The 19320-nt window shown below is 40.4% G+C and overlaps 1 protein-coding gene across 1 annotated transcript; it reads left to right on the top strand.

Annotated features, from left to right (window-relative positions):
* The first annotated feature begins 5299 nt into the window (after positions 1 to 5299).
* On the top strand, positions 5300 to 5659 carry LOC143619393 (uncharacterized). The gene has a single exon (XM_077091336.1). The coding sequence runs from the start codon at positions 5300 to 5302 to the stop codon at positions 5657 to 5659; it is 360 nt and encodes a 119-aa protein (XP_076947451.1).
* The last annotated feature ends 13661 nt before the right edge of the window (positions 5660 to 19320 follow it).

Here is a 19320-nt window from a genome sequence, read left to right as displayed (position 1 = left end):
GATCGACAGAAGCTAGGAAGGGAGGCTAATTAGGACAGGCTCTAACACCGTGAAAGAATTAATTCTGAATGATCGATCCCCTTTTCTAATTCCTTATCTCCTTATATTATTACAATCGGTATCCCAAATATATAAAACAATATCTCCTAATATAATACAAGATATGAACAAATATTCTGAGTAAATATATTATTCCTATTACAATCAATGTTTCAATCACTTCTTTATGTGTATCTTCTTCTTCATTTTCAGCATTCCTCAAATTAATGACTTACATTAGATTCTCTAGCTCAACTCTGGCAGCATCATCAGCATTTTCAATCATCATAAATTGATCTCCAGAAGTTGGCTTAGGGGCTCTAGTGGGGTGTAAGTCTTCTTCTGTAAGTGTCACACCTTTCCACTTGATTTTCCTCCTTTCCTCTTCATTAGCTCCTTCATTAACACTTTCAGAAACCCTTTCTATCTCCAAGTCACCATATAAGACTTGCATTATTTCATTATCCTCTTCTTCAACTTCAGTATGTTTTTCAGCTACTTTCTCCCCCTCTTGATTTGCATTTTCAACTACATTCTCCACTTTATCTTCATCCTGATCATCAGGCATACCATATAAATTTTCTATCAAGTTCAAGGCATTGGTCTGCACCATTTCCTCTTCACCTTCCTCATAATATTCACAAATTTGATGCAGAGCATTGATATTCTCCCTCTGTCTTGGTGCATCTGAGGTCTTCTCAACCTCCAAATGTTCCAGGGTTTGAATCCTTTTATGTGCAGCCTCTAGGGCTTCTTCAAAAGACTGATTCTTTAGTTTCAGCTCTATGTTCTCAGCCTCCAATTCAGCATTTCGTGTCAGTAAGGCTTCATATGCATCGTTTGGAGAAGAGATTGGCGATTCATGTAGTGGTTCATCTTCTAGCTCAAATTCATGATGACTTGATAAGGATTCGAGTGAATAATTGAAAGGTTCATTTACAGAGATAGGAATGTAAGGTTCATGGTGTTGAATAGGTTGTTCATGTGATTGTTGGATGGGTTCATTTATAGGTAAATGTGGTGCTAATAAATCGGATGGATTATCCATGGGTTCTTGAATTGGTGAGTAAGGTGGTGAAGGAATGTTTGAATTTGGTTGAGTCATGTGGTCTGGTGAGATTGGTGTTGTTATCATTTGAATGTTTTGAGTCACTTGATTAACAAAAGTATCAATGAAAGTATCATCATCAATTGGTTCATTTGTCTCTTGATCATCTTCCCTTTCTCTCAGCATCGGTTCAGTCAATACTGGCTCATCCACAACATTCTCAACCACCACTTGATCATTCAGAGTTTCGGGTTTATGATACCATCATTATGTACTCCCGCATTACCAAAAGTCTCATCAACATTGTCAATTTTAGCAGTATCATCTCCACCATTATGATTATCATCACTGCTTTTAGAATTATCTTCCTCATTTTGTACTCCCGCATTACCAAAATTCACTTTCCTCCACCTCAGGTATAGGTGAGGCAGGAACCTCCATGATCTCCACTTGGTTGTTCAACAACCAAGGAAAGGCATCAATCTCTACCCTTGAATTGAATTGGCTTTTAGAACTCACATTCTTTATTCTTTTGAATACATTTGGATCTTGTAAGTTACACGTTTTACCATTGGTTGCAAGTCTGTTCAAAGCACCATTAATAATGATCTGTAGTTCTAATTAGATCCCTTTAAGTTTGTTTGATTTAGAATTAACATATATATATATATGTGTGTGTGTGTGTGTGTGTATATATGTCACACCCCGTTAAGCAATTTGCGGAAGCGTAAAACGGTAATTTTAACGGACATCACTGCTATCAAACACATTGTTTATAGAGAAACCTTGCTAACTAATTTACAATATATTACATCGTTCTAATTTCTTTTACAAACTAGGTGATACAAATCTAAGACAGTCCTTTGACTGCTTTACTCCTTACTAGTACCCTTGCATCTACACATAATCTAGATCGCAATCCAAACACGTAGCACATAAGCGATTTATTCGACTTTTCTGTACACCTGAAAAGCATGTTGGAAACAGGTCAACTACGAATAGCTGGCGAGTTTCATAAGTTTTAATGAAATCAGTTCCGCGTACCACACAATCATCGTTTGTATGTACGCACGTATGTAAATATGTCTTTGTGTTTATATGTATGTGAATATGTATGTTTAGATGTGCGTATGTATGTTTGTATGTTTATGATATAAGTATGAAAAATTATGAGAAGATCGAGACTATTCATTCAAGCTACGTGCCTCCATTTTCCACGTAAAATCAACCACTGTTGCCCCCCTTCCGCCCACAACAGATTCCAAGTAACTAAATCAAGCACTACATAGTATGTATATATATATATAGTATTTCCCACACACACCTAAATAGTATGTAATAGATATGTGTGTGTATGTGTGTGTGTATATATAGTATTTCCTACGCTCACTCACATAGTATGTGGCACGAATATATGTTACACCCTGCCTCCAGGCCTAGGCGTGTGACTCACAGTTGGTACCACTTTTGTCAAATTATCAAAGTTTGCAGCGGAAAATGTTAATTTAAAATATTTACTAATATTAATTTAAAATGTTTACTTTTATAACATAGGGAATTAAGTACCCTGGTTTGTTTTACAAAAGTACTTGTTTAAAAACAAGTTTTACATATGCATCATTTCAAAATTAGCTGAGCCACCAGCTGCATACTATGCCTAGTGATCTTCTATCTCTACTGGCATATTCACCACTATTCCTTACTCCTAATTAGCTTAAAAAAGTTTGAAATTACGTCAGCTATATGCTGGTGAACACGCATACTCGATAAAAGGTTTTCACAATTCATAATGACACAACACCAATAGCATTCAACGACTCGGTGGGTCTCAATCCCATCTCATCGGAACTAAATATACGCACAAACCACATAATCGGACTTCACTCGCCGTAGAGACAATCACATGCCTCATGGCTAGTATGTCTGTAGTGTGCCCACTACAGTACATATATGTAAGGATCCAGACACGTGTGTATTTTAGCCTAAGTGTTTAGAACTACCTTGTATCAAAACGTTTTAGAGGATTTGAACCAACCCTCATGCAAAGCTATCCATAGTTTATGAGAGTAAATATCTTTCATCAAAAGACAGTACATAGACGTATTCATGTCTAAAACATATACTATAAAAAGGTTGAGCGTATTCACGCCTATAAAACATACTCATATAATAAAAGGTTTAGCGTATTCACCTTTTGATATATCAATGTATCTCACTGATAATTGCTTTGATCTTTTATCTCGGACCTATAGTACGAGAATAATATTTCATAAATAACTAGATCTACGGTCTAGCTTTAGACCTTTAGTCTACTTGCGTAACCTTTACCTTGATATTCATTTCTTTTATAAAACATTTATATGCTACATTTCTCCATCATGAAGAAACGTGTATATCAATTTCATCTTTCATAAGAAATAAAGAACGATATTTCATCTATAATCTTATCTTATGAAAGCTTATATTTCACTTACTTAATTGATCAAGGTATAGACTCTACCCCTGACTAGTGTCTAAGTCATATAAAATAATAATAATAATAATAATAATAATAAGTAAAGCATAACCCCTACCTTATACAGGTATTTTGCCTAAGCTTTACACGGGCAGCACCTCTACTTCCTTATCACGTATTGAAGCTTAAACTGTCGGAACCTTGTTTTGAACTCGCTTAACCACTCAACAGAGCATTAGAACTTCAGTTTATGCACGAATCACGAGAAATTGGGACCTCGGAACCTCACAATGGTCGGGCACGCTTCCCAATGTTATGTGTGTGAAAGAAAAGGTGATTGTGGGATGAAAATGTTTCAAACCCGTAGCCCCATTTATAGGCAATGCTTACCCCCCGGTCGCGTAGCGTGATGGGCCTTTCCATAGACCATCGCGTAGCGCGACGACGCAATGTCTGAGATCCTGCCTCGTGTGTAACATCCGTATTTTGAGAATTAATAAATAACGGAAAGTTTTATTATTATCGGTGTGTCGTTAGTTTGGTTGTGTGCGTGTTTGTATTTGGATAAGATTGGAATGGAGGTGGATGGTGGGGCCCATGGCTCCCTATATAAGGCCATTCTGCATCCTTTCACCATGTCTTTACACAACACACATACTAGAAAACACACACTTTCTCTATAGCAATTCGGATTCGGATCCAAGCAAAAGGAAGGAAGAATCTTGAGTGTAAACACCATAAAACAACAAGAAACACCACCAAGCTCCACGAATTTATCCAGATCCGAACCCGAGACCAACAAAAGGTGAGTTTTGGTTTTAAAGGTTAAGTTTTAGGTCCGATTCGACATGCAAACCGATAAACGGATAGATCGGGGTATATGATGGAAGAAAAACATGAACTTGATAAGTTATAACCCCAGAGAATGTTATATGGTAAAAATGTGATGTTCGGGCCTTATAAAATGCAAGTATACAAAGTTGGTACAACCCAAAACCCTTAAAAAAGGGTAAAATCGGGTCCTAAGGAAGAGTCACGAAGTAAAATGGCCATTAAATGATAAAAACGAAGAAAAAGAAGAATTTCGCATCGCATAAGCCATGCGAAGCAAAAAAGGCTATTTCGCATCGCATGACCAAACGAAGCGAAAAAGGTAATTTCGCATCGCACAGTCATACGAAGTGAAACAGTTTCATGCGAAGCGAAACAGTTCCATGCGAAGCGAAATTCCATGCATGCGAAGCGAAATTCTTCCATGCAAAATTTTATAAAAATTCATTTGACTAAGAGTGCTCACTTTTTGCCTATACGAGAGGCTATCTCGTCGGAAACGTTAGCAAACGTGTTCGTCAAAGAGGTGGTTACAAAGCATGGGGTGCCGTTATCGATTGTGTCAAACAGGGATACCCGCTTTACTTCAAGATTCTAGAAGAAGTTCCACGAAGCCATGGGAACAAGACTAAACATCAGCACGGCGTATCACCCTCAAACAGATGGGCAGTCTGAAAGGACTATCCAAACCCTTAAGGATATGCTACGTGATTGTGTGTTAGACTTTGGAGGAAGCTGGGATGATCATCTGCACTTGGCAGAATTCTCTTACAACAACAGTTATCATTCAAGTATCGGCATGCCTCCTTTCGAAATGCTGTATGGAAGACGTTGTAGAACTCCTGTATGTTGCGGAGAGATTGGTCAAAAGGAGATTGGAAGTGGTGCAAGAAACCTCTTAGAAGTTTGATCAGATTAAGGCCAAGATGAAAGCTGCTCAAGACCGCCAGAAGTCATATGCGGATAAGCGGAGACGGCCCATTGAGTTTGATGTTGGAGACCACGTGATGCTTAAGGTCTCGCCATGGAAGGGGATCATTCGTTTCAGAAAGAAAGGAAAGTTGAGTCCGAGATACATAGGACCTTTAAAGATCGTGGCCCGTGTGGGTGAAATGGCTTACAAGCTTGATCTACCCGATGAGCTGGAAGGAATCCACTCTAACTTTCATGTTTCTCACTTAAGAAAATGTCTAGCGGATGACACGTCCCATGTGCCGCTGCTGGACATCGAGGTAGACGAACAGTTGAACTATGTCGAGCAACCCATTGGGATAGTTGACCGCTAGGAAAAGCAGCTTCGTCGTAAGGTTATTCCCTTGGTGAAAGTATCGTAAGGGATCGGATGCTACATGGGAAGTTGAAGAAGAGATGCGCAAGTTCCACCCGCAATTGTTTAGTGATAATTGTTAGGTTTCAGGGACGAAACCTCTTTTAAGGAGGGTAGACTTGTAACATCCGTATTTTGAGAATTAATAAATAACAGAAAGTTTTATTATTATCGGTGTGTCGTTAGTTTGGTTGTGTGCGTGTTTGTATTTGGATAAGATTGGAATGTAGGTGGATGGTGGGGCCCATGGCTCCCTATATAAGGCCATTCCCCATCCTTTCACCATTTCTTTACACAACACACACACACTAGAAAACACACTTTCTCTCTAGTAATTCGGATTCGGATAAAGCAAAAGGAAGGAAGAATCTTGGGTGTAAACACCATAAAACAACAAGAAACACCACCAAGCTCCACGAATTTGTCCAGATCTGAACCCGAGACCAACAAAAGGTGAGTATTGGTTTTAAAGGTTAAGTTTTAGGTCGGATTCGACATGCAAACCGATGGAAGGATAGATCGGGGTATATGATGGAAGAAAAACATGAACTTGATAAGTTATAACCCCACGAGAATGTTATATGGTAAAAATGTGATGTTCGGGCCTTATAAAACGCAAGCATACAAAGTTGGTAAAACCCAAAACCCTTAAAAAGGGTAAAATCGGGTCCTAAGGAAGAGTCACGAAGTAAAATGGCCATTAAATTGTAAAAACAAAGAAAAAGAAGAATTTCGCATCGCATAAGCCATGCGAAGCGGAAAAGGCTATTTCGCATCGAATGACCATGCGAAGCGAAAAAGGTAATTTCGCATCGCACAGTCATGCAAAGCGAAACAGTTCCATGCGAAGCGAAATTCCATGCATGCTAAGCGAAATTCTTCCATGCGAAATTTTATAAAAATTAATTTTAAAAATTTTTCTGAGCTGACCTGACAGCTCAACCCCAGCCAGGGGCGCTGCCCCTTGGACCCTGCTAGGGGCTGCCGCCCCTAGACCCCGCTACCAGGGGCGCTGCCCCCGGACCTCTGTTAGTTGAGGGTTTCATAAATTTAGATGTATGAAATACTGGTGATAGATAATTGATACGCGTAATGTATTGTACAGTTAGCCGTGCACAACTAAAGGAGGGAATTACCATTAACGGCGAGAGAAATCGACTCTAGGTGAGTTCTAGCCCCATTTCTCTTTGAAATGTTTTCGGGGCTATGTGCATACTCCTATGTGATAGTTAGTACATTTACTTAATTGATAAGCGTATGATACGTGTATGGCTATGTATTGGATGTTATTACTATATAATGATAGTATGAATGAGCATGTATATATATATATATATATATATATATATTATATACATGAGACAAGTAAAATACACACGTATGATAAATGTATGGTTATTCGAGGCAGTAGGGACCAGACCCTTATAATATCTGTGATGTTAGGGACCAGACCCTTATAATATCTGTGATGTTAGGGACCAGACCCTTATAATATATGTGATGATAGGGACCAGACCCTTACAATATCTGTGATGTTTAGTGTAGCATAGCTTATGGTATACCATAGGGTTTTATGAAAGAAAGTATGTAAGTATGTATGCATGTATATAAAGTATGTATGAAAGAAGTACTAGCAAAGTAAGGTATGAATACGTATCTTCGGACGCATATGAGTAAGGATAAGAATGTATTGTATGTTAAATTGGTTAACTAGAACTCACTTAGCGTAGCTGACTTTTATTATGCACGCAGGCAGATAGGTTAAGGCAGCTGGCTTGAGGCAAGACACATGGCACGAGCTAAAGAGACTGGCATCTATGAAGAAGTGTCAAGACTATTTTATGTTATGTTATGAAAAGACAATTTGTATGTTATGACAAAAATGAATGTTTGTAATGTGATGTTGAAGTTTTAAATTATTCCGCGAAAGTTTAAATTAACTCTGATGTTAGAATTGTGTTTATGAGTAAATCCAACACCAAAGTAGGGTTACCGGGAACGGGGCCTTACATCGTGTTGACACGTGGTTGGACACGTGTATCCAGTTACTTAACCGGGTCATCGCATAGCGCGATACCCCCTTCCTTCTGGACCATCGCGTAGCGCGACGCTCCTTTTTCTAAGCTTCTTGGGAAACACCATCGCGTAGTGCGATGATCAACATGTTCTACCCATCGCGTAGCACGATGGGTCTAGAAAACAAAAATTTTTATTTTTAATCCTTTATCTTTATACATATATAAATATATATAGGGGAAGGTTAACGTACAATAATCGCTTAACGTACATTACGTACGCGACATACGTTCAGCTAAAACGTTCAAGCCATAATTCTCAAACTTTATTTTTAGCTTTATTGTATATCTATGATGATGTTTGATTTGAATTCTGTTTTATTCCATTTTTTGTTAGATTTCTACAATTTTGAGAAACTAAGATTGAACCTTTTAACCTAATTTAGATCACTGGGGAACGATCAGAAGGTGAATTCCCATCGTTACAAGCACTCTGAGATATATATGTTTATGTTACTACTTAAATCTAATTAATCTATGATATATATTAGCTATCCCTAATTTACTGATTTGATGCAAATTGCTGTCAACTTTGTTGTTATTCAGGATTTGATGATTTGATGCGAATTCTTGTGAACTCCACTGTTATTCCTAAATTTGATAATTTGATGCAAATTATTGTTAAGCTATGCTCGTTTTTGTGACCTAATTTTGTTTCGTCATATTACCTTTTTGTTAGATTTATACAATTTTATTTGTTCGAATACGACTTAAAGTATGGGCACAACCAAGTCGGATTCGATTTGCTAGACTTAGAGTGAAATGGCAATCGATTGGGGCGAGAAAATGCACAACCAAGTCGGATTTGATTTGCTAGACTTAGAGTGAAATGACAATCGATTGGGGCAAGAAATTCCTCAGTGGTTCTTGAATCTTCAGCAACCTGCCAGTCCTGCCTCTATCCCGTTCGTCTTCCATCGGTTATATTATCCTCCAACCCATTCCAAGTTAGTAAATAGCATGTAATTGTCGATTTTGCTCAACAGAACTAAGAGCAAAAGTGAATCAGGTGGTTTTGTCTCATTGTTATATAATTAAAGCTAATTTATGATACGGAACTTCTTTTTTAGCAACCGATCATTTTTGAAAATTTGTGGTACAGTAACGGTTTATGGTGATAGAGATAGTTCAGGGCTTAACGTCATTTCGATGATAAAAGCTGAAGGTTTGTTAAGACGAGGGTGCAGTGCCTACCTGGCGTATGTTGTCAAAGTTGCGGCCGAGACGAAGGAAGTGAAAGACGTTCCTGTAGTATGTGACTACCCAGAAGTATTCCCTGAGGACCTTCCGGGGTTACCACCGGAACGAGAAGTAGAATTCCAGATAGAATTGATACCAGGAGCATAGTCCGTCACGAAAGCACCTTACCGTTTGACGCCGTCTGAAATGAAGGAATTGATGTCCCAACTGCAAGAACTCCTCGACAAAGGTTTTATAAGACCAAGTGTTTCCCCGTGGGGCGCACCGGTATTATTCGTTTAGAAGAAAGACGGAAGCTTGAGGATGTGCATTGACTACAGGGAATTGAATAAGCTTACTGTGAAGAATAGATATCCGTTTCCACGGATCGATGATTTGTTTGATCAGTTGCAAGGTGCTAGTTGGTTCTCGCGAATAGACCTCAGATCGGGTGATCATCAGCTGAAGGTAAAAGAGGCAGACATCCCTAAAACAGCGTTTCGGACGCGGTACGGACACTACGAGTTCCTTGTGATGTCGTTTGGTCTAACCAACGCTCCCGCGGCCTTTATGGACATGAACAGAGTATGTCGGCCGATGTTAGACAAGACGGTTATCGTTTTCATTGAAGATATATTAATTTATTCAAAGACCAAGTTTGACCATGTTGAACACCTGAGGGAAGTATTGGAAGTTTTGAAGAAGGAGAAATTGTATGCAAAGTTCTCGAAGTGTGCATTTTGGCTGCGAGAGGTACAGTTTTTAGGTCACATAATCAATCCCGAGGGCATTACTGTGGACCCAGTCAAGATAGAAGCGATAAAGAATTGGAAGACTCCGCAAAACTCGACCGATATACGCAGTTTCCTAGGGTTAGCTGGCTATTATAGGAGATTCATTCCGGGCTTATCCAAGATAGCCGCACCGTTGACCGGCATGACCCGGAAGACTGTAGTATTCAGTTGGGGTAAGAATCAGGAAGAAGCGTTCGAAGAATTGAAGAGAAGACTCACTCAGGCTCCAATCCTTGTTCTGCCCGATGGTGAAGAAGATTTAGTAGTTTGCACTGATGCTTCATATCAGGGGTTAGGTTGCGTGTTGATGCAATGAGGGAAGGTCATAGCTTATGCGTCTAGGCAATTGAAAGTTCACGAAAGTACGTACCCGACGCATGACCTAGAGTTAGCGGCTATGGTGCATGCTCTCAAGATTTGGAGGCACTACTTGTATGGTACCAAGTGTACTATATATACAGATCATAAGAGTTTGAAATTCTTCTTTGAGTAGAAAGAGCTGAACATGAGGCAGAGAAGATAGTTAGAACTGATAAAGGATTATGACTGTGACATCAAGTCCTATCCCGGAAAGGCTAATGTAGTCGCTGACGCCTTGAGCCAGAAGAACGCAGAAGTTATCGCGACGGTCAAGTCTTACAAGTTGGTTATCAATTCGGATTTCTTCAAAGAAATCAGCACGGTGCAGTCAGAAGTGTTGGTAGATGAAGGATTGATGAAGAAAGAGAGGATTTTTGGGCAACAGAACGAGTTGATAGATAATAATCATAGTGTAAAGACCAGGTTTGACCGGATGTGGATCCCACGACATGGGAAACTTAGAGGTCGAATCCTAGATGAGGCCCATAAGTCCCGTTACTCGATTCATCCAGGATCCACCAAGATGTATCAAGACGTGAAGATAGACTACTGGTGGCCGGGTATGAAAAACGAGGTGGTGGATTATGTTAGTAAGTGCTTGACTTGCTTGCAGGTTAAGGCCGAGCACCAGAAACCGTATGGGAATATGCAGCCACTGGAGATACCGGAATGGAAATGGGAACACATCACAATGGATTTCATAACTAAGCTACCACGTACAACTAGAAATCATAATACCATATTGGTGATTGTGGACCGTTTGACAAAGAGTGCTCACTTTCTGCCTATACGAGAGGCTATCTCGTCAGAAACATTGGCAAACGTGTTCATCAAGGAAGTGGTTACAAAGCATGGGGTGCCGTTATCGATTGTGTCAGACAGGGTGTAACGATTCCGGCAAATCCAGGTATACCCTAGCCGGAATATACTATTTACGTGTTATTTAATATTGACTATATGTGTTATAGTACGTTTATACGAGTATATATGATTCACAGTACGAATCATACTCGAGTATATAGTGAATCGTATTGGAATTACAACTAACCAATGAACGATTATTGAAACCCGAACGAATCGGGAATTACATTATAGACGAAGTATATAATGTTTAGTGATGTTTACGAAGTATTAATGCTTCGGGATAGGTGAATTATAGCACAGAAAAAGGATTTCGATTTAATGGTACGTCGGTACGCTAAACGAAACCTTTAACACCAAACCAAGCAAGAGACGATCAATCAAACCGAAAAAGATGCACAAATACCGACAATATGATGTTTTAATGTCATGGGTTAAGTTTTTAAAGTTTTTAAATCAGTTTTATATAAATTTTATTTTAACCCGAAAAACAACCATTTTAGGCTCGTTTTAAGCCGAATTACGAGTTTAAACGAGAAACGAACTGAACCAGATTATCCACAACATTATCCGGATTGTGTAATCCAAATGTGTGGCTAATATTGAACTTGTGGGGCCCTCCCACCCCACCATCTTGGCCGGCCCCTTTATACACTCAATTATACACTTTCATATTTTTTTTTAACATCAAACTCACTCAAAAACTCTCCAAACACTCTCAAATCTTCAAGTGTTCAACCAAATTCTTGAGTTTTAACCAAGAACACAAGGTATAATACATGTTTTGAAGCTTGATTCTTGTTTCTAATTTCATAATTCTTGAGAAAAGGAGGTTTTCATGTGAAAAATGGGTGAAAACCCGAGATGAAACCGATTCTCGTGTGATCAAGGGATGTATACAAGTTATACAAAGGATCTTGATCCAAGTAATTAGTTAAAAGTGTTTAGAATGAATTTTTACGGTTGAAATCTTGTCAAATGAGTTTTCCATGTGAAAGACGGGTGAAAACCCGAGATGAAACCGACTCTTGCATGATCAAGAGATGTATACATGTTATACAAGGGATCATGGTCCAAGAAATGAGTAAAAAGAGTCGGGAATGGATTTCTACGGTTAAAACCTTTGTTTTTACTTAAAAACCGACACTATGAAAGAAATGGTTTGATTGTTGGTATAGTTTTCTTGGTATAGTGTTATGGTGCTTGTAAGTGTTGTATCTAGCGGCTAGCAAAGGCTAGAAACCAAGATCTTTGCGATCTAAAGCTAGAAAACACAAGATAGTTCGGTTTTCGTGTGTATATGAGATTTGGACAGATTTTCGTGTGCTTAGAGTCGGGTCACGAAATTTCACAGAGATGATCTACACATGAAAATATGAGATCTGTGAATTTTTGGTAATTTTTGGATAAAAGATGAATATTTGGTGAATTTAATGCTCGGTTTTGGCCAAAAATAGTGAAAAATAGCTAAACATGATGAAAAATTCTGGAAACTTTAAGATAAGCTTTTTATAACATATAAAAGTCACCCACAAAATTTGAGCTCAGTTGGAAAAGTCTAAGTAGGCTTTTCGGTGAAACGAGTTCTAGGGCTTTCTAGCTCGGTTTTGGGTGAAAATGGCTTGAAAAATGAGTTTTAAATTCTGGAAAAATTCCAGGGAGTTATGAGGATGGCAAGGATCATCCCAGAAAAATTTGGGATTTTTCTAAAGTGTTTTGGTATTTTTGACATATTTAGTGTTTTAATAAGATTTAAAAATAGATAAATAAATGTAAATATAGGAAAATAAATCTGGAAAAATTCCAGGAAGTTATGAGGATGACAGAGATCATCCCAGAAAAATTTGGGATTTTTCTAAAGTGTTTTGGTATTTTTGACATATTTAGTGTTTTAATAAGATTTAAAAATAGATAAATAAATGTAAATATAAGAAAATAAATCTGGAAAAATTTTGTAAAATTTTCTTTCTGTCAAAATAAGTTTTGTGCAAAAATTCAAGACCCGAGACTAAACGGGTAATTATTTGTGCTAAAAAGAACGTAAAAACAAATATTTAAAGCTTAAAACGTGTAAACCGGCAAAGTTCGCATAAGCGAGCTGACTGGTACACGAAAACTTTAAAAATGGACTATTTTCATAAATCTAAGTAAATTAGGTAAAAATAAATCATCCGAAAATAATTCGGATGATTTGGGTAATTTTACCCGATTTTACCGTTTCCGGCACCGAAATACCGGAAACGGGCCCCACGGCCAAACGGGGTGTCAAACCGAGCTATAATTTCATCACCTTAACTAAATTGACTGTCAAACTCTAAGCAATGTCACAATCTGAGTCCTTAGAAGTGTCACGGGGTTAACATTGTCCCCGAATCGAATACAGTACTGGGTTAACAATGTTCCCAGATGTACCGATTGATACGTATTTAAGTTATGGGAATTATATAGTAACGACTAGATATTATATTACAGATCCAGGCACGTAGCTGTTCCTTATATTACTCACCGACTCACAAAAAGGTGAGTTTTCACGAGCCCCTTTTAATGAATTGTTTTAATTATATTTTCCCGGGGCGGAAAACATGTCTTATTTAAAGTATTTAAGTACATACCGATCGTATGGAAATACTTGTACATTTATATATATATGGTCTGATGCACAGAATATATAAAATGTTTATCATGTGTTATTGTTCTGGGGTAACATAGTTCCCAGGGGTTATTATTGTTCTGGGGTAACATAGTTCCCAGGGGTTATTATTGTTCTGGGGTAACATAGTTCCCAGGGGTTATTATTGTTCTGGGGTAACATAGTTCCCAGGGGTTGTTATTGTTCTGGGGTAACATAATTCCCAGGGGTATTTATTGTTCTGGGTAACATAGTTCCCAGTGGTTATTATTGTTCTGGGGTAACATAGTTCCCAGGAAGTTAATGGAAATGTTCTGGGGTAACATAGTTCCCAGCATGATTATATTGTTATTAAATGATTATTAAAATGATTTGTCAGTGTTTATTTAAATTAGTGAAACTCACCAACTATTCGTAGTTGACCCGTTTTCTTTACATGTTTTCTAGGTATGCCCAAGTTGGAATGATTGATATGTGCTTAACTATCTGTGCTACCTGTTGGAAGCTTGCTGCTCTATGTTTTGTAATGAATTTATTAATGTCTTATCGGTAAAATATGTGTGTAACACCTAGACAGTAATGAAACTCGCAACAATGTAATATGTTATAAATTAATGTAGTGGTATTTTCCTTATAAGCAATGCTGTTGATATCAGATGTGTCAGTGGCATCCCGTGTACGTTTCCGCTGCGGTTACGGGGTGTTACAGAACTTGGTATCAGAGCCATTGGTTATAAAGAATTAGGATGTCTGAAAGAGATACCTAAAATATAACCAGTAGCTCAAGTATTATAGGATCTGAATATCAACTAATAATATATTGTGACGAGATCGGGATGAACTTGGATGGACAAGTGGGTTATTATGGTCCGGAACATAATAACAGGCTTGTCTGCACGAGGGAATTCAGGGGAAGTCACGGGGGACTTAAATAGGTAGAAATTGGCAACATATGTGTAAATGTATAATAATATTACTATGTGGCAAAATTGTATAAGTAAGTGCATGATTAATTTAATTATGAATTACACTATGGAAAGGGACTATATGTTTGTTAACTTGTGTGCATGTAAAAATGGCAAGAACACCTAGTGTGTCGACGGAAGAGGACCCGGAAGAGGTCAGTTCCGGGGACTCTGGAAGCCCAAGTGTAGCACCCAGCTCCGAGCCTTCGGAGGCTAGTCATAGTACTTCTAGACATACCACCCCAGCTAGGAGTGCTAGTTTACCCTCCCCTGCTAGGGTTACCAAGTCTCCTACCCCGCCCGCACCACAGACCGCCCCGATTCCCCCCAGACACGGTCCCCGCCTCACGGCGCGGATCAGTGTCCCGTATGTTCCGCCCACTGTTACCCCACCCAGATCCACATACCACCGGGGCGAGTCTTCCCGCCCCCAGCCCGAGCCTGCGACCCTACCTGTGTGGGGTCTTCCGAGACAGGAACGGGACTTGGCGGCTTGGCTACGTGTTCTCACCGAACAGGTGAACGAGCACTCTGCCGCCCTGGTTGTGGGGGTACAGAGGCGGGCATACCTCGGGGACAGCATACTGGACCACCAGTATGCTACTAACCAGTTAAAGAGGGAGTGCTCATACTCCCACTGGTTGATCGGCCAGATGGAAACCCGAATCCGGGTTATGGTGGCAGTGTTGGTGGTGCTGGTGGCGGTGTTGGTGGGGTTGGTTTACCACCATGTGTAGATGTGTTAGATGGTAGAATCTTGAACCGCTTTTTGATACTCCGTGTAAGTAGTTAGTGGTGATACTAACACGGAGTGAATCTTGTTTAGTTATAGTACAACCACTGGCCCATAGGGGGTCTCTTGTAGGGCATATCACTTTAGATACTTTTGGGTATCGTTCAAGCACTGACCCCTTTACGGGTTATGTCGAGATGATACCAACATAGGGCCCTTGTAATAAAACTAGTTATGTAATGTTGACTGAAAGTATGTAAATTGATGTTTGTGTAATATGAATCAATGTTTACTAATGAATGAAATATGTATTGTGTTTTATATTTTGAGATGGTATTGATTATATATATTTCTTTGATGATTGTGTAGAATGGCACCGAAACGATCAACGAAAATATCGGAAGTAGATGTGAGCCGTTTGATTGCTCAGCAGTTGGAGGCGGCGATACCGGATATAGTATCGCGCATCGCCGCCAGTATTAATAATTCATCTAATCCAAACCCTCCGAGCAATCAAACGCCCATAAATAATGGCGGGGAACATAATGCTAATCCTCCACCTACTGATAACACGATTCCGAGTAATGACGCACCGCCTACGGTGGTCGCTACAGACAGTAATGGCCCTATACCTACCGTAGAGACCAACCGCACTGGACCATCCAGGGGTTGTTCAATCAAGGACTTTATGTTATGCAAGCCTTTAGAGTTTAACGGGTCGGAAGGACCGAATGGGTTAGTGAAATGGATAGAGAAAATAGAATCAGTGGTGAATATCAGTAACTGTCCCGAGGATTGTGTCGTTAAGTACGCCACCTGTACGTTCACAGACCATGCTTTGACATGGTGGAACACCATAGTACAGACTCGAGGTCAGGCGGCGACAAACCGCATGACCTGGACAGAGCTTAAGGATCTTGTTTTGAAACATTTCTGCCCAAAGAATGAATTGCAGAAACTGGAACATGAGTTGTGGAACCTAGAGATGCATGGGGCGGACCACTTGGGATATACCAACCGGTTTAATGAACTGTCACGATTAGTGCCGTGGTTGGTCACCCCAGAGTCAAAGAGGGTGGAACGTTATATTTGGGGACTTACTCCAGTAGTGAGGAGTATAGTTAACGCGGGAGGACACCAGACGTATGAGGGTGCAGTGACACAGGCTGGTATTGTCACGTATGATTTCTTAAGGAGCGGATCGATAAAGGCAACAGGAGAGTCGGCTGGGGGAAAGCGAGGTACGTATGACAATAGGATCCGAGAGAAACAGCAAGGTAAGCGTGCTAGACCTACTGCCCAGAACTACGCCATGACTAGTTCGGGCGGAAGGCATGAACCGCAGAGGGGAACGTTTCCTAAATGTGGGAAATGTGGTTACCACCATAGTGGCGTGTGCAAGGAGGTGGTGTGCCACCGGTGTGGCAGGGTTGGACACTACGCACCAAATTGTAAGACAAATCTGAACAACCTGAACCGTCAACCGCAACCTATTCGTGCGCAACCATTTAGAACTCAACCAGCCCGACAGCAGAACCCGCAAGGAAACCAGATGGTGACCACTAGCCGTGCTTGCTACGAATGCGGCAGCACGGATCACTTCAAGAGGAACTGCCCGAAACTGAATCTGGGAGGAAACGGGAGACAACTCGCGGGTCAGCCATCGTCGTCCAATCCGGCGCGAGGCCGAGCATTTGTGATGGGAGCGAACGAGGCGCGCCAGGACCCCAGCGTAGTGACAGGTACCTTCCTCGTCTCTGATCATTACGCTTCTGTATTATTTGATACAGGCGCCGATAGAAGTTTTGTCTCCGTTAGATTCCTTTCGATAGCAAACCTTCCTATTGGTGAAACCATAGAACCTTACACCGTAGAAGTCGCTAACGGTAAAACCATGATAGTTAATCGGATTGTTCGGAATTGCCCTTTTATTCTGAGCGAACAATCCTTCCTGATTGACTTGTTACCGGTAGAATTGGGTAGTTTTGACGTGATAGTGGGAATGGATTGGTTGGCACGTAATAGGGTAGAAATAAACTGTGAAAGGAAAACCGTCAAGATCCGGGTGTCGGATGACGAGGAGGTATTAGTGCAGGGAGAAAAATCCGGCACCATGATGCCATTTATATCTCACCTCAAGGCGCTAAAATATATGCGTCAGGGATGTGTGGCGTATCTAGCGAGCCTGACGGCCACTGATTCTGAGGAAAAACGAGTGGACGATATTCCCGTGGTACGCGAATTTCCACAAGTTTTCCCAAAAGAACTTCCTGGTTTACCGCCAACCCGACAAGTCGAATTCAGAATCGACTTATTACCTCAAGCCGGCCCTATTGCTAAGGCCCCTTACAGACTTGCACCGTCCGAGATGCAAGAACTATCCAACCAGTTGCAGGAATTGTTGGATAAGGGATTTATTCGTCCCAGCTATTCCCCGTGGGGTGCACCCGTACTATTCGTGAAAAAGAAGGACGGAAGCCTTCGAATGTGCATTGACTACAGGGAATTGAACAAGTTAACCATCAAAAATAGGTATCCTCTTCCCCGAATCGATGATTTGTTCGACCAACTACAAGGTGCGAGCTACTTCTCAAAAATTGATCTTAGATCGGGATACCACCAAGTTAGAATTCAAGAGGAGGATATCCCAAAAACCGCGTTTCGGACTCGCTACGGCCACTACGAATTTTTAGTTATGCCTTTTGGGCTAACAAATGCGCCAGCGGTGTTCATGGATCTCATGAACCGAGTCTGTAAACCCTACCTCGACAAATTCGTCATTGTATTTATTGACGATATTTTAATATATTCAAAAAGTAAAGAAGAACATGAGCGACATTTGAGGTTAATTTTGGAGCTTTTGGATCAGGAGAAGTTGTATGCAAAATTCTCCAAGTGTAACTTCTGGTTACAAGAGGTGCAATTCCTCGGTCACGTTATAAACCACCAAGGAATACACGTTGATCCGAGCAAAGTTGAAGCAATTAAGGATTGGCAAGCGCCTAAATCTCCGAAGGAAATCCGCCAATTCTTAGGCTTAGCTGGATACTATCGTCGATTTATAGAGAACTTTTCCAGCATCGCCCAACCTTTAACCCTCCTGACTCAAAAGGATCGGAAATATGAATGGGGTGAAGAGCAGGAAACGGCGTTTCAAACGCTAAAGCAAAGATTGTGCCAAGCACCAATCTTAAGTCTCCCCGACGGAGACGATGGATTTGTTGTATATTGTGACGCATCCCGTAAAGGGTTAGGATGCGTGTTGATGCAAAATAAAAAGGTCATAGCCTATGCGTCTCGACAGTTAAAAGTTCATGAGAAAAACTACACTACTCATGACTTGGAACTGGGAGCAGTCATCTTTGCACTTAAAATCTGGAGACACTATCTCTACGGTACAAAGTGCACCATCTTCACTGATCATAAAAGTTTGCAGCACATATTCGATCAGAAAGAACTGAATATGAGACAACGAAGGTGGGTCGAGTTACTAAGTGACTATGACTGTGACATCCGATATCACCCCGGCAAGGCTAACGTTGTAGCCGATGCCTTGAGTAGGAAAGATCGAGTTAAGCCACTACGCGTGCGAGCGTTGGGAATGGTAGTCCAATCGAGCCTTTCGGATTTGATTCGAGTCGCTCAACGCGAGGCGTTGAAAGAGGACCAATTGGATAAAGAAGGACTTTTCGGGAACGAGAAGAATTTCGAACAGCGTGTGGACGAAATTCTCTATTTCAAAAGTCGGATTTGGATTCCGACCCTCCATGACCTTCGTGAATTAATCATGGACGAAGCGCATAAATCGAAATATTCCATACATCCGGGATCGGATAAAATGTACAAGGATGTGAAAGAATTTTACTGGTGGCCAGGTATGAAAAAGGATATAGCCACCTACGTCGGCAAGTGTACGACGTGTGCGAGGGTTAAGGTGGAACACCAGAAACCCTCGGGGATGTTACAACAACCGGAGATTCCCGAATGGAAATGGGAGCAAATCACAATGGATTTCGTGACACAC

The sequence above is a fragment of the Bidens hawaiensis genome, unplaced genomic scaffold (assembly GCF_021521415.1).
Source record: "Bidens hawaiensis isolate Kalapana, Puna unplaced genomic scaffold, B.hawaiensis_p1.1 tig00002438_1, whole genome shotgun sequence".
In the NCBI taxonomy this organism is placed as follows: Eukaryota; Viridiplantae; Streptophyta; class Magnoliopsida; order Asterales; family Asteraceae; genus Bidens; species Bidens hawaiensis.
Note: the sequence above shows the minus strand (reverse complement) of the source record. Positions and strands in the feature narration are given on the sequence as shown.

What these genes read in the sequence shown, in the direction of transcription:
- LOC143619393 (XM_077091336.1), top strand. Translation starts at nt 5,300, where the DNA reads ATGAAAGCTGCTCAAGACCGCCAGAAGTCATATGCGGATAAGCGGAGA.